Genomic DNA, 16,787 nt, shown 5'->3' with positions numbered 1-16,787 from the left:
TTACAAACTACCACAGCAGAATATTTGTTGTTACACACTTTTTAAACTTCTAAACTACAGCCTACATATTATACCAAAAACAGCAGACATTGTACATTAACAAGCTCAAAATTTAAATTATGTAAACATTTTAGTGTTTTATTTAGTGCCACTGAAGTATGCTAGAAATTCTTCATTCATGGAATATTCCACACAGAACTGCCATTTTTTTCTGTTACTTATTCCATGTTGTTTGTAAAGAAGGCCAAGAAAAATGCTGAGTCATGTTTTCATGGAAAATGGAGAAACTTCGACACAATGAGCTTCACTGGGGACCATTAGGGGCCCAACACTGAACAGCAGCAAACAGTATTAAAACATTCATGACAAAACTCTCAAGTTACTTGTGTTCTAAAATCCATGTCAGTTATCCAGCCACACGCCCACAAAATCCAAAACACATGTATTTTTTGCTAAAATGTTGTTCAATAAATATGTCTGTCAAATGAGTGCTACACAAAAGTGAAGCACGTTCAAGCGAATTTGAGCTTCTGTATTGAAGACAACACTGTTGACCAATGAATGAGGAGGAGTCAGGTATCTGATTAAATGTGCACACACACACACACAGTGTTTAACTTATGCTATGCCACTGAACCTTTAAAAATTTCAAAAAATCCCTTCAAAAATTAGCATGCGTGTCCAATTGGCTACATGAAGTTTTTAAAGCAACAATAAAAAAAAAATTAGGTTACACAATGCTTAGCAACTACATTCAAATGTCAGTAGGTGATGCAGCCATAAGAAATAAGTATAATGCCCTATAGCAGATGAAATGATGTAAATATAAACAAAAATGAGCGTGAAACATCATTAGAAAACAGAACTATAAAAGAAATAAAACAGTCTCTCTCTACATTCATCTCATAACAGGAACGATGGCAAAAATGGTCTTCCTGCAATACACGGAGTAAACATGTCAGTAAGGGACATTACGCATGAGAAGAACGAGCCTGCCAGGAAAGTATTTGGGCTTAGGGGTGACCGAGTATTGGGGAGTTTCATTACAGCATAGAAATGACTGTAATCACATTAAGTAGCCTACACCTATCATAACCTTCGTGAACAGTCTACTTAAGCGATACTATTTTGCAAATACTGTATGTAATGCAAGAGCTCCTTCACTGTGCTGTGAACAAAAAGGATCCAGACCCATGTTATGTATGCTTGCATACATATTTTACTCTCGTAGTCTACAATTATTAAACAGTCATGTAGTTATTTTCTACACGGAGATTAAACAGTAGTGTGATTAACATAGATTTCAAATAAAGTGACGCTGCTCTGAATTTTTTCCCTACAATGTAATTTTTATTTTTCTAAAAATTAATGATGACCGCTAACAGTTAAGGATTATTGCCAGGATTGGCAGCTAGGCCGAAGGAAGAGACCCCCTTCATTGAAAATGCGCACCATGCCTGACTTTGCTTGGCTCTTATTGCAAACCAGGCAGCAGACAGAGTGCCTTTCACAAATTAAAACGTTCAGCAGCACAATTCAAAGGACATGTAAAAACAAATTCATTCTTATTGAACATTCTAGTGGCCCTTAACACATCTGATTTTATGAATTACTAGCAAAATACCCGCAGTTCGCAGCAGCGAAGTACTGCTTTAAAATTTGTATTAAAGAAGAAAAGTAAACCTTTTTAAACTGAGGGAAAATATACCAATAATTATTTGTTAAGGATCTCTTTGTATACCACGTTGTCAGTTCGGCCCTCCGGTTGTAATATGACCAAGCTGTGTGCTGAGCATGTAACGTATAGTTGGCCATGTGAAAAGCAATCTTGCCTCAAATCAATGCCAACATTTGTAGGGTCTGTCCCTGAGACTTATTGTCATTGCGAAGCAGAGCCTTACTGGAAATCGGAGGTGTTTGAATTGAAATGGGTTTCATCGATAACTTTGCATCCAGTTTTTGAGAGTTTAAACATTCATAAACATCAAAGTGTCCACTACTCAAATCGTCACCTGTGAATCTAAGATGTTTAAGAGGCATTGGTGGTTGTCTAAAGGTATAAAATATTTGGCCATTTCAGTACACTTGAAAGCGACAACCAAACAATTCAGCGGCAGCCATCAATTCACATGCAGAACCATAGGTGAAGGGCTTAAGCATTTCAGTCTTCTAGTGCTCCTGTGTAGTATAATTATCTCCAGTACTGTCATCAGTCCACACCTTGAACCTGTTCCAGTCATTCAATACATAAGACACAATGTTCCTCCGGATATCAAGAGTGAGCCCGATATGGCCGTGCAATATGTAACACAGAGAATGGAAAAGGCAGGCGGCATCTCCGGCATGGAAACCACTCAGTAAGTGACAGTTCTTTGATCGATGGTGATCACCTCGATAGACATGTTAATGGGGGTACGGTTGGACCGATAAAGGAAATGGGTACCTGAACAATGTAAACTAAGTCTAAAATACCTACACAATAACTATAATCGTAATAAACGAACAATAAAACAGCGGAGAAGCCGTGGATTAAATAAGAAGGCTGCAGTTATCAGCAGGGAGATGTGAATACCATGGCGAAGCAAGGAAGGGAATGAAGAGACCAGAGCGACGGATGGCCTTATATAGACAGGCAGCCAACTACGTGGGAGGCGTGGGGAAGGGGGAGCCAACGCCGCCCCACTCGGCGACCGAGCTGCAGGCTATGGACGTATATATGTACGTAAGTAGGATTCAGTTAGCGCTGGGAACCCGCGTACCAAATTTCTTGAAGATGGGCCCATAAGTAACAAAGACCGTTGGAAAGTTCAATATGGCGGCTGACAGTGGCGTCATACCACCGAAATAAGTACGTACATTGGTTTCGGTTAGCGCAGGGAAGCCACCTACCAAATTTCGTGACGATGGGGCCAAAAATAAGAAAGTTTAACATGGCGGACGTTGTCGACCGTTATGAACGTTATATGTAGAATTTCGAAATGAAACCTGCTTAACTTTTGAAAGTAAGCTGTAAGGAATGAGCCTGACAAATTTCAGCCTTCTACCTACACAGGAAGTTGGAGAATTGGTGATGAGTGAGTCAGTGAGGGATTTGCCTTTTATTAGTATAGATTAACTATATGAAACTGTTTATATTTGTTCATTTAATGGGAATATTTTTTTATGTTTCCAACATGTAAATTGACTTTTTGTCGGGCTGTAATTTAGGCTACAACAAGAGTTTACTTTTATATTTTACAATTTGTGGAAAAGATTTTAATAGCTTTGAAGTATTCATTTAAACCTGTAAAGAAAAGTTTTCAAATCTACATTTGACACACTGAAAGAAGTATATTTTTTAATTCCTACAAATATTTTCTTGGTTTCGTAGTTAAAGTGGACCTCTTTGAGAAACATTAAAAATACAAAAGTGAGCTAAAATGCCTTCTCTCCCAAATTCCCCCTAGATCAAACACGGCAGATCCGTACCCCTGCTGGCATACATGAAGTGAGGTAGGAGGATGGAACTGACAAGAGTTGTGAGTTAAAGACACAAGATGAAGAACATGAATGAGCAGGTAATCTTTCACCCGTTTACAGCTCTCACGGTTTATTGCTCACCTGCAGTAGTTTATTATAGAAATTTTTTGTCATCTGTAGATGTTGAATTGTATGAAATTCAGATCTTCTTGTACTTGCCTTCAACACATTCTATCTATATGCAAAACACAAATCTGTTAACCTACCTTCGTTCTTACTCTGACCCTCCACCAAGTCTTTCTCCAGAGATTTAATTTGACTTCCAAGCCTTTGCTGCTCTTTACTCCAAAGAGCACGCTCGGTGGAAAACAGCTGAACAGTAGAGAAGAAAGAAAGTCCATTATTAGCATGATGATTTTTTTTTTTTTTTTAAATGTAAAACGTTTACTCAAAACATGTAAAACTTTCCAATTGCACCAATCATATTTACAAATGGTATTGAAGACTTCAAAATAACCCTGGTAACCAATAATGACAGACACTGCAGGGATTGCTCGACACAAGGGAGTCATGTCCCTGATGAGTTTTACATTGCATCATCTTAAATAAGCCCACATTTGTAACCAGCTCTATTCCTCCTTTCCCTTATCACACCTGAATGACTACCTGTCGTATCTGTATTTTAAATCTGATGATTTATATTTTTGATTGCTGCTAAGGCATTTGAAGTCTATAGTCAGCATCTCAGTATTCTCCATCCTTAAATTATCACACATCTTTTTTTCATCCCACTCGTCCATACTTTTGGACTGCGGGATGTCAGACCCCATCCACAGCAGCAACCAACAATGGATGCGGAATTAACCCACATCCACAGCTTCTTTACAGTGGGCCAATTTGTCCTGGCACTCATGTTTTTGGGGTGTGAAAGAAAGCCACATGGAGTACACACAAGAACACAATAAGTCCACATAGACAGCGACTCCTTCCAGACTTTTGAGGCCGCAGAGCTCATTCATTGCTGAATTAGTGTAACGTATTAGTTCACTAGTATTATATAGTTGTCTTATTTTCTCCTAAAAAGTATTTAATTGGTAACGACTATGGTAAAAAATAACATTATGACAGAGGGTGGTGTTTGGTTTCTTTGTGAAGGTTTTTCAGTTGGGGCAAATTAGAGATTTAATGAACAGGATAAAGAAATATAAGAAATTGTGAGATTTGATGCATCACTAGATTGCTTTATCTTGGTCTAAATGTGTTTTCTCTCAAAACATACAGAATGGTCACAATTGTTAGAGTGTGAAACAACATACAACCTCATCAACGTGTGTAGAATGCTCCTCTAATTTGCTTTTTTCTTGAAGTAGTTTTCGTTTTTCCACCTCTTCCTCATCAAGCTTGATTTGAAGATTACTTGCTTGATCCTTCAAGGAGACAGTATTAAAAAGTTCATACTTAAGAATTAGAAATAACAAATTTGCAAATCACATGAGGGAATATATACACATGCTAAATATGCAGAAGACAGTATGATACAACCATAAAATACAGCTAATTAAACAATTACAGTCCTAGTAGAATATCCAAAGTGTGCACTGTCAGGTGCATTATGGGTCATGCTTATAAAATGAAGGAGTGCACATGGTGCACTAAGATTATTAATAATACCCATGACCCACAAGAGCTGTTAAAATAGGCAGCTAAATGGCCAGAACTGAAGAAAAAAAAAAAACAGAACAAACAAAAGAAAACTAAAACTAAAAAGACTTTCATAAAGGCAGAAAGTACAACGCTTGAAAAAAGTGTCTTGATCTCTCTTATTTGTTTTCCCCTCTCATCATGCAACTGCCACCTTATTAATGTGGCCTGGAGTGGCATCAAACACTGATAATAAGGTGCTAAGGGGAAAATGCAGGCATTTTCTTACTTTTTCATTCAAAAGGTCTCATGTGTTTTCGTACTGTGGAGGGTTCCTGTAAGTTTTGTTTTGGCTAGGCGTCACTTTGATAATTATTGTATATGCATTCGGCCCACACCCCTTTCTCTTAAACGGACCTGGCACTCTGCCACCGGGACTCCAAGGGTGTAATGAGCCACTCTGTACCAGCACTTCCCTGTTTCAGGTCTGGAGTACCTGCACACCCAGAGAGCATGTGATGTGAGGAATTAGCAGTTTGTATATTGGGGGGAGAGACTGTGCTTGCCACTATCTGAGGAATATCAAATGCTTACACCAGCCGTGAAAATACAACATACAAGGTAAGTATTTTCATAATATTCTCATCATAGTCAGCTAATGTACCCCTCAAATGAAAATACTGCAAGTTAAAAAAAAAAAAAAAAGCACAACACATGTGGGATGCAAATCCAGCTGGAATAGTAACATCACATGTGCAAAGCAGATCGGGCAGCAACATAAAATGTGAGGTGAACTAAGCTTACAGTATGCATACATGGAAGTTCAGAGCATGGCTGCTACATATTTGTGATGTCACATTGGTCTAGCAAAGCATCATGGGATACTGCAACAAAAAAGTTTGTCTAAGCTGGCCTCACTGTAAATTTCCAGGAAGATATTTGTCAAATAAGGTCACCTGCGAACACATTATATTCCCTGTTAAACACACTTTGGCAGATTTCACCAATCAACACCAACTACCACATGTCATGTTTTTTTTGAGACTGCTATTTCAATAGTTTTGTTTCTATGTTTACTTCACTCCTTCTCTGTATATATGACCACCTTTCCCTCTCAGCTGTTTGGTTACTAGTAGCTAAGTGACTCTATCTTGTACATGACAAAATTGCATATCACAACTACTTTACAGGTCATCCCTGAAAAGATTTTTTTTTTTTACATTTTAATATTATATAATAGTCCAAAACCTGCAAATTAAACTTTTTAAGCCTTTAATACTCAAATTATTTTTATATGAAAATTACCTGCACCATGCGTAGTTCCTCAGCAATTGCCTCATAAGCAAGTTCACTCATTTCTGGCGGCGGGGGCTCATTGAATATTTCATCCACTTGCTCTTCGACACTGTCAGTGCTTTTCAATAACACTGGTGTTCCTTCAGGGCTTAAATGAGGAACCAGTCGAGACCTTAGATTATAGGCTTTTGTGGGTGTTGTGAGGTTCTGAAACAAAGAACCAAGATTTAGATAACAAATATACAGAGAGCATATTTAAATATGTGCATGAGACACAAAATACAGCTCTGACCTAAAGGAAATGCATTTTTAAAAACACTGTATCCTGTGATTCAAGTAATCAGCAATCCAAATGTCGGCTTCACTCCTAGAGTCACACTACAGAGTGGTATTTCCCACCGAGTACCTCTTGGCCACGTGACCTAAATGGCATCCCTCAGGCTCAACTGCAATAAACAGTGCGGAGTAGTCATATAGGCGCACCACCCATAGGGTACACATTGCAAACAGATCTTCCAGTGATAAACACTGACAACAGGAGAAAGCTCCACAACGGACTGGTCTTTTAGGGATCTTCGCTTGGGCCGCAAATCTAATTTGTGTTAATCATATTCAATTCTTTTGTAAAGAGTGAACTTGTAAAATAAGCAGATGACACACAAACTGGTGGGATAAGAAATACTGAAGAGGCAGCAAAGGAAATTCAAACAGATGAGGACAGCCTTCAGAACTAGGCACACGCTGGAAAATTCAGTTTAACATAAATAAATGCGAAGGGTTACATGTAGGAGAAATGAGCCTTGAAAAAAAATGTGGACTTACAAGTAGTAACTGCTAAAAAGGATTTAGGGATTTTTGTTGACATAAGATTTATATCCAGAGCATGTTCTGAAACAATTAAAATAGCAAGAAAAATGCTGGGTTGCTTTATAAAAACTAACAATTATAAAATTAAGGAATATAAGGACTCCAGATGTAGTTTTCTGCACAAATTTTAGAATCTGAGCATATGTGCCTTTATGGTCGCCATCCAACTTAAAAACTGCATAACAACATCTCTAGAAGATCGTCAGAGAACATCAATTGTGTGCACTCTGGGACAAAGGGTATGTCCTCCTCTGCCAGACAAAGGAGATGAAATCTTTTTTGTTTTGAGCTGAGAAGACGCAAGGGGACCTAACAGAGGTCGTAAATTCTCAGAAGCTGAAGAATTTCATTACATGGTTGAAATGGTTAAAATGTAAGAAGCAAGCATTTACAGACAGACAACCAATCTGGAACAAACTACTGAACTTTAAGAGACTAAGTTCAAGGGAGCTGATGGAGATAACAGGAAGGAAATTGTACAAGTTTAAAATCCTAGTATTACCTTAATAGTCTCCACATGCATTTTGTTCAGTTGTGACACCTCCTGCCGTTTATGAGCTTTAGTTGCTTCCAAGATTTTTTCCAAAGATTGATTGGCTTTTTCAAGATATCTGATGTTCGACTCCATTTCCAGGATCTTCTTCCTTAAAAACAAAATTTGTGAAAGTCTTAATTTGATTTGTTTTTGTTCTAAACACCATCACTAGTTGTGTGTCTTACAAAGAAGAAAAATAACAGTATCCAAGCAAAAAAGACAATTGCATATTACAAGAGACAGAACAGAATAATTGAAATCAAAGGCAACATTTGACAAAGTTAAGATAAGCAAATTTCAATTGCATATTTTGGCTGTTTAGTTCTACTGTTATTTTAAGATGAGAATATTTTCCACAGAAATACGAAGGTAAAGCAAAAAGTAAAGGGAATTTTAAAATTACGCAGTAGCTACAACAGATAGAAGCTGACAATACAACAGTTCATGATGGCTTATGGGTAGCTTCAACATGCACAACGTGGCAGTTACTGCAGAATTTTCAAAATGTATTTATACGAGTACTTCTAGAAGTAAAATTATACATAACATACATACCTGACACTTGTTTTAATATGAAGGTTGCCCAAGGTGCAAGATTTTCTATGCTTCAGTAAAAAATTGGTATGTTCAACTTACTACTGTAGCACCACATAACAATCCACAGTTGAACCTCAAGATGCTGTGGTGCAATGATGTGCATTTTAAACAGCAGCCTCATTCTTGTGACAGAAGGAATCAGTAATGAATACTCACATGTACTTAAAAGGGACTGTGATGGCATCAGAGCTCACATGATCAAAGGGAATTGTGAAAAACATCGATGCCTCAGGATATTGAAAGTGTGCATACAATAGGGCACATAAAGCCTAAATAGCAATGACAAAGCTGTGGATCACAGAGCATTCAGATTTACTCTTCTGTTACAAGGCTGACGGGGAACGCTCAATCCCCCCAGATTATCACTGAAGATGAAACAAGGAAGCACCAAAAGACATCAATGGAATGGTATCATCCATCTTCTCCTCTGATTAGATTTAAAGTTACCTCTTCAGGAGCAATACCTCTTTTTGTTTAATTGAATTAATTAAAAACTTTTTTGGAAACCCTCATATCATGTAATTGTAGAATTGATTCTTTCTATAGTTTAACATTTTGCTGTGCAAAGCAGGTTACTTTAGCTACACTTGGGCAAATATCCGAACTAGAAAGTGTTGATCAAATAACACCTTGCGTCAGCTAAGTTTATAGCACACTGTCACAATTCACTACGACTTCTGTGTTTCCTAAGGTTACTTCATATTAAGACATTATATTTTAGCATAAGTACCTTAATAGCATGATGGAGGTACACTACATTCAGTTCTTTTTTATATTAATGGGGTCTGAGCTGTCATAGTGGTTACATTTTAAATATTGTTTGAAAATTCGATCATAGAAAGATGAGTAAAAGTAAAAAGTGTACCGTGTAATCAATATAGAACACACACACACACACACACACACATACATATAAAGTATTGCAACCATTTGACAAAGACCTCCTACTTACTTTGTCAACTCTTTGAACTCTTCATACGCCTGGACTGTACTCGTATGCTCTGTCTGCTTTTGTGTCAGTTGGGCTTTTAGTCTCTCAATGGAAACAGACGAGGTGTTCTCAGATGTCATAGGACTCAAGTGAGCTAAATGAAATACAATTTGAAAAAATACAATTTTTTAAATAAAAACATTCAGAAATGTAGTGTATTTCATAACAAAAAAAGAAAAATATTTAACAAGTTAGTGATGCATACTGGTCTTTAACTCTTAAAAGCAGGAAGCATTACCCAAGAGCTGACACCTTGAAGCTCACTACAGTTTAAAATTATGCTGATTTAAGGCATTATGATACTGGCTTAATATACATGATATGTAAAATAATATAAATGATTATTAAAGCACAACATAGACATTTCACTGCCTTTCTAAACCATCCCCAGAGACTAAACAGTTAAATATATAGAAGGACCCCTGCTAAGAGAGCACCTGTATGCAGTCATTTTATGAAAAGGACTGCCACTCAGTTCCAGTGTATACTGTATAGAATGTTGGTTTGGAACTTCATGCTGGAAATGACAGCTAGGAGTCCACAAGGCAAGTTGCCAGATGGTTAAGCCTTGCAGCCATAACATTCCAGGATAATGCAATGAAAGGGCTACTTGTCACAGCAATACAAATAGCACAAACTTGGGAGATAATCTCCCAGAAGGATCCTGGCAGTTGTACCATGACTTGTATAATTCATATTAATTATCTGAACTCTAAATTGAGCCTTACATTTTCAAAAGTTTAATTTAGATCACTTTAGATCACAACATTCAAACAATTAATATCTGTTTGGAAAAAACAGGCACAAATGAGTAATGAAAATCATAAGTCATCATCTGCCTCTTTCAAAAGGCTAAACACTGGGGCCTGCTATGGAAATAGCACTGCAGTACACCAAATGTCCTGTAAAACTAAGCAGTCACATCCCAGACCAAATCCTAATTCACCCCCCCATAGAGCTTTTAGCAGTTTCATGTCAGATAATTTCGGACCTTCCGCCACCAATCTCATCTGTTGTATACTGCCACACCCGATACCCCGTTCTCCCTTGGGTTGCCCTTCACACGGCCCATTCAGTTTCTGTTTGATCATCGTCTTCTCTTCCATATCCATGATTCTTCTCCCCACATTGCTCAACTTTCTTCTCATGACATGCACATAACACTTTAACCTTCTTTCCTATATTTTCTTTGGGACTTATCCAACTTTAACTGTAACCCTGATTCTCTCACTCCCAATTCTTATCAAGCTTTGCTACTCTGCACATATACCTCGACATTTTCATTTCTGTAACAAAGTTTTGTTTAATGAAGCAGTTTAATTTCTACAAAATAAAAATGTGTGAGTAAATTTAGACTATGCTCTATCATCATCATAAAGGCAGCATAAAGAAGAGGGACGCCTCACGCCTGGACAAACTGGTGAGGAAGGCAGGCTCTACTGTAAGCATGGAGCTGGACAGTTTGACATCTGTGGCAGAGTGACGGGCGCTGAGCAGACTCCTGTCAATCATGGAGAATCCACTGCATCCACTGAACAGGATCATCTCCAGACAGAGGAGCAGCTTCAGCGACAGACTGCTGTCACCGTCCTGCTCCACTGACACACTGAGGAGATCGTTCCTCCACCACACTATGCGACTCTTCAATTCCACCGGGGGGGTAAACGTTAAAATTATACAAAGTTATTGACTGTCTGTTATACCTGCATTGTTATTACTCTTTAATTTAATATTGTTCTTTATCAGTATGCTGCTGCTGGAGTATGTGAATTTCCCCTTGGGATTAATAAAGTATCTATCTATCCATCCATCTATCTATCTATCTATCTAGAGTGACTTAATGGACATTTTCTGGATTTACCCAAGTTAGCCGAGTGCCCCTCAAGCAGATCTCTTGCACTCTATGTGGTCCTGGACATTCTTTGGTGTTCTTTTCATGTCAGTCAACACTAAATCAACAAATACGTTTTCTTCAGCTTTGCCCCGAGTCCAGGCCCCATACCTCCACCTCCACTCTGGTGCTCACCTCTTCACCCAGTCAACCTCTGGCTTTCACATCACGTAACAAAATCGCCTTGTCTCTTTCCAATCAGCACCACGCCTATTGTCTTCATGCCAGGTCTTACTCTTAACTCAGCAATCATCTTCATCTTACAAGAATACACTCTACACTAGATTGAATTTTACTTGAACAGTGACGTTCAAACATGTAATTTAATAGTCTTACTCAAAGGTGGAAACAGACATTCAGATGTAAAAGAATGGTTAGTGGTTTAACCTTAATTTCTACATTGTGTTGCTCTTTATACACTATGCTAATATTGCTGTATTTTACAAACCTCTTGTCAAATTACTTTTACAATCAGCCCTACCATAAATTTAGATTTTAAGACTATTGCCATTAGTAAAATGGACATTCTTCCATTTCTTAAACAGAGCACATTTTAGGACTTTTTTTAATTCACCCTGCACTGCACTGCACAGCATTTGGATCTACACTTGCACCAAATAGACTTTAAACCCTAATATAGCACCCTAAAAAGTATTGTTTTGTTGCGGGTCCCTTTCCAGTTTATGCTTTAAACTAAATTCAGTTTCTCTTTTTCCTCTTTACACCTGAAGCAAAACTATGGTACAGATGACTAGAATATTTTTTGATCAAGCCTCGTTGTTTAAGGCAGTTTGTCAAGTCAAGCGAGCATTGACAGCTTATGAAAATGCCTGTTGGCCGAGGTAGCTAAACAAACATTGCTCTTTTCTTTTTTCTTTTTCTATTGTCATTAATGGGAAAGGAGATCAGCTTTTACTTGCAGCAATGGATACTTAACAGGTGTAGCATAAGACTAGCAGTCAGTCAGGCATTTCAGGATTAAGAGTGAACTGGAGCAGGATCAGAAACAAAACAATACTTTTAGGGTACCGGACAAGTGTCTCCTATGCTATTTCTTGACCATCTGTCTACACCAGCAGCTGGCATCCCATGCTGCAAAGTGTCAAGTCTACTGCCCAAGTTTCTTGTGCACTGCTGTAAAATTTTGTTATGTATTCCATGTTAACAGAGTAGAGAAACACTCAGATTTATTTTTACAGAATTTTTCCTTAGTTGGATAAACATATTAGCTAATAAATTATTAAAATGGCAGGACAAATCTTTAGTTAATGTACTAAATGTTTTAAGGATAAATGGACTCAAAGTGCCTTTTTTAAATAAGAGACTTCAACTTATCAATGTAGTTCTTCTAGGTATCAATTATCATCAATCACAAAGCTCCTTTTAGCAGTTCACACCTGCTGTTTCTCCCTTTAACATTTGCTTTGGGAGTTTGAACACATTTTTCTTTCCATCCTTATTCTGTAGCTCACTTGTAAACTTGCACCTCCCAACATCCTCACAACTGCTTTTCAAGTGTTTTGCTTTGCTTTCTTATACAGCACCATGTCAGCTTTTGCCAGATTTCAGCCTTATTATTATTATATTTTCCTTGATGATCATTAAGAAGTATCTAGAAGACATATTGGGATATCCTAACTATTAGCTGAACAAACTTCCATCCATCCATCCATTGTCTCCCGCTTATCCGAGGTCGGGTCGCGGGGGCAGCAGCTTGAGCAGAGATGCCCAGACTTCCCTCTCCCCGGCCACTTCTTCTAGCTCTTCCGGGAGAATCCCAAGGCGTTCCCAGGCCAGTCGAGAGACATAGTCCCTCCAACGTGTCCTGGGTCTTCCCCGGGGCCTCCTCCCAGTTAGACGTGCCCGGAACACCTCACCAGGGAGGCGTCCAGGAGGAATCCTGATCAGATGCCCGAGCCACCTCATCTGACTCCTCTCAATGCGGAGGAGCAATGGCTCTACTCTGAGCCCCTCCCGGATGACTGAGCTTCTCACCCTATCTTTAAGGGAAAGCCCAGACACCCTGCGGAGGAAACTCATTTCAGCCGCTTGTATTCGCAATCTCGTTCTTTCGGTCACTACCCATAGCTCATGACCATAGGTGAGGGTAGGAACATAGATCGACTGGTAAATTGAGATCTTCGCCTTGCGGCTCAGCTCCTTTTTCACCACAACAGACCGATGCAGAGCCCGCATTACTGCGGATGCCGCACCAATCCGCCTGTCGATCTCACGCTCCATTCTTCCCTCACTCGTGAACAAGACCCCGAGATACTTGAACTCCTCCACTTGGGGCAGGATCTCGCTACCAACCCTGAGAGGGCACTCCACCCTTTTCCGGCTGAGGACCATGGTCTCGGATTTGGAGGTGCTGATTCTCATCCCAGCCGCTTCACACTCGGCTGCGAACCGATCCAGAGAGAGCTGGAGATCACGGCCTGATGAAGCAAACAGGACAACATCATCTGCAAAAAGCAGTGACCCAATCCTGAGCCCACCAAACCGGACCCCCTCAACGCCCTGGCTGCGCCTAGAAATTCTGTCCATAAAAGTTATGAACAGAATCGGTGACAAAGGGCAGCCCTGGCGGAGTCCAACTCTCACTGGAAATGGGTTCGACTTACTGCCGGCAATGCGGACCAAGCTCTGGCACCAATCGTACAGGGACTGAACAGCCCTTATCAGGGGGGCCGGTACCCCATACTCTGAGTACCCCCCACAGGATTCCCCGAGGGACACGGTCGAATGCCTTTTCCAAGTCCACAAAACACATGTAGACTGGTTGGGCAAACTCCCATGCACCCTCCAGGACCCTGCTAAGGGTATAGAGCTGGTCCACTATTCCGCGACCAGGACGAAAACCACACTGTTCCTCCTGAATCCGAGGCTCGACTATCCGACGGACCCTCCCCTCCAGGACCCCTGAATAGACTTTTCCAGGGAGGCTGAGGAGTGTGATCCCTCTGTAGTTGGAACACACCCTTCGATCCCCCTTCTTAAAGAGGGGGACTACCACCCCGGTCTGCCAATCCAGAGACACTGTCCCTGATGTCCATACGATGTTGTAGAGGCGTGTCAGCCAAGACAGTCCTACAACATCCAGAGCCTTGAGGAACTCTGGGTGTATCTCATCCACTCCCGGGGCCCTGCCACCAAGGAGTTTTTTGACCACCTCGGTGACCTCAGTCCCAGAGATGGGGGAGCCCACCTCTGAGTCCCCAGGCTCTGCTTCCTCATTGGAAGGCATGTTAATGGGATTGAGGAGGTCTTCGAAGTACTCCCCCCACCGACCCACAACATCCCGAGTCGAGGTCAGCAGCGCACCATCCCCACCATATACAGTGTTGACACTGCACTGCTTCCCCTTCCTGAGACGCCGGATGGCGGACCAGAATCTCCTCGAAGCTGTCTGGAAGTCGTTCTCCATGGCCTCCCCAAACTCCTCCCATGCCCGAGTTTTTGCCTCAGCAACCACCAAAGCCGCATTCCGCTTGGCCTGCCGGTACCTATCAGCTGCCTCCAGGGTCCCACAGGACAAAAGGGTCCTGTAGGACTCCTTCTTCAGCTTGACGGCATCCTTCACCGCCGGTGTCCACCAACGGGTTCGGGGATTGCCGCCACGACAGGCACCGACCACCTTACGGCCACAGCTCCGGTCAGCTGCCTCAACAATAGAGGCACGGAACATGGCCCATTCGGACTCAATGTCCCCCACCTCCCTCGGGATGTGGTCGAAGTTCTGCCGGAGGTGGGAGTTGAAGCTACTTCTGACAGGGGGCTCTGCCAGACGTTCCCAGCAGACCCTCACAACACGTTTGGGCCTACCACGCCTGACCGGCATCCTCCCCCACCATCGAAGCCAACTCACCACCAGGTGGTGATCAGTTGACAGCTCCGCCCCTCTCTTCACCCGAGTGTCCAAGACATGTGGTCGCAAGTCCGACGACACGACCACAAAGTCGATCATCGAACTGAGGCCTAGGGTGTCCTGGTGCCAAGTGCACATATGAACACCCCTATGCTTGAACATGGTGTTCGTTATGGACAATCCGTGATGAGCACAGAAGTCCAATAACAAAACACCGCTCGGGTTCAGATCAGGGGGGCCATTCCTCCCAATCACGCCTTTCCAGGTCTCACTGTCATTGCCCACGTGAGCATTGAAGTCTCCCAGCAGAACGAGGGAGTCCCCAGAAGGTATGCCCTCTAGCACCCCCTCCAGGGACTCCAAAAAGGGTGGGTACTCCGAACTGTTGTTCGGTGCATACACACAAACAACAGTTAGGACCCGTCCCCCCACCCGAAGGCGAAGGGAGGCTACCCTCTCGTCCACCGGGGTAAACCCCAATGTACAGGCTCCAAGTTGGGGGGCAATAAGTATACCCACACCTGCTCGGCGCCTCTCACCGGGGGCAACTCCAGAGTGGTACAGAGTCCAGCCCCTCTCAAGGAGATTGGTTCCAGAGTCCAAGCTGTGCGTCGAGGCAAGTCCGACTATATCTAGCCGGAACCTCTCAACTTCGCGCACTAGCTCAGGCTCCTTCCCCTTCAGAGAGGTGACATTCCACGTCCCAAGAGCCAGCTTCTGTAGCCGAGGATCGGACCGCCAAGGTCCCCGCCTTCGGCCACCACCAACTCACACTGCACCCGACCTCCTTGGCCCCTCCCATAGGTGGTGAGCCCATGGGAAGGGGGACCCACGTTGCCTCTTCGGGCTGTGCCCGGCCGAGCCCCATGGGTGCAGGCCCGGCCACCAGGCGCTCGCCATCGAACCCCATCTCCAGGCCTGGCTCCAGAGTGGGGCCCCGGTGACCCGCGTCCAGGCAAGGGAAAACGCCGTCCAAAATTGTTTTTCTTCATAGAAGGTTTGTTTAACCGCTCTTTGTCTCATCCCTCACCTAGGACCAGTTTGCCTTGGGTGGCCCTACCAGGGGCATAAAGCCCCGGACAACAGAGCTCCTAGGATCATTGGGACACGCAAACCCCTCCACCACGATTGCTGAACAAACTTGATGGTCTGAAAAGGCCTCTACACATTTGTCAAATTTCTTATGCTCTCATCTCTACCTCAGCACTGCACCACCATGTTTCCGTCTGTCTCGGTGGTCGCTTTATCCAACCCCAGACTTCTGTTTTCCACAAGATATTCTTCACTGCTTCCCACTTGCCATTCAAATTTGATAATTCTAAAACATTTGCTTTTGCTTACTGTGTTTCAGCAGATTTATTTCTCACACTGCTCTCCTTCAGACATACTTCATCTTACATTTCTTTATGTCTATGGATAAAATATCTCCTACAATCAAGCATTCATGTGATACACTTCTTTCAGGGGTTATCTTCATGTTTGCACTGGTGTAAGAATAAGCCATATGAAGATTTTAATGTTCAAAACTCACAATATTGAATTGTGCTTTAATCAATATATAAAACAAGAACCTGGGCAGCAAACATAAGTCCGTGAATACGGATTAAGCTGCCAGCAGTAAGGACACCTGACTAAACAGCCA

At 41.7% G+C, this 16,787-nt stretch overlaps 1 protein-coding gene across 2 annotated transcripts in view; it reads right to left on the bottom strand.

Annotated features, from left to right (window-relative positions):
* kif15 (kinesin family member 15) overlaps positions 1 to 16,787 on the bottom strand; it is a 72,782-nt gene that overhangs the window by 31,383 nt on the left and 24,612 nt on the right. For both annotated transcript variants that reach the window (XM_028817853.2, XM_051935629.1), the window contains exons 15-19: positions 9,348 to 9,480; positions 7,766 to 7,907; positions 6,406 to 6,603; positions 4,779 to 4,886; positions 3,726 to 3,831 (exon numbers count right to left, since the gene is read on the bottom strand). In XM_028817853.2, coding sequence (XP_028673686.2) covers positions 3,726 to 3,831; positions 4,779 to 4,886; positions 6,406 to 6,603; positions 7,766 to 7,907; positions 9,348 to 9,480 — 687 coding nt within the window. The remainder of the gene's footprint in view (positions 1 to 3,725; positions 3,832 to 4,778; positions 4,887 to 6,405; positions 6,604 to 7,765; positions 7,908 to 9,347; positions 9,481 to 16,787) is intronic.

This window comes from Erpetoichthys calabaricus, chromosome 13, assembly GCF_900747795.2.
Source record: "Erpetoichthys calabaricus chromosome 13, fErpCal1.3, whole genome shotgun sequence".
Classification (NCBI taxonomy): Eukaryota; Metazoa; Chordata; class Cladistia; order Polypteriformes; family Polypteridae; genus Erpetoichthys; species Erpetoichthys calabaricus.
This window is presented reverse-complemented; position numbering and strand designations above follow the sequence as displayed.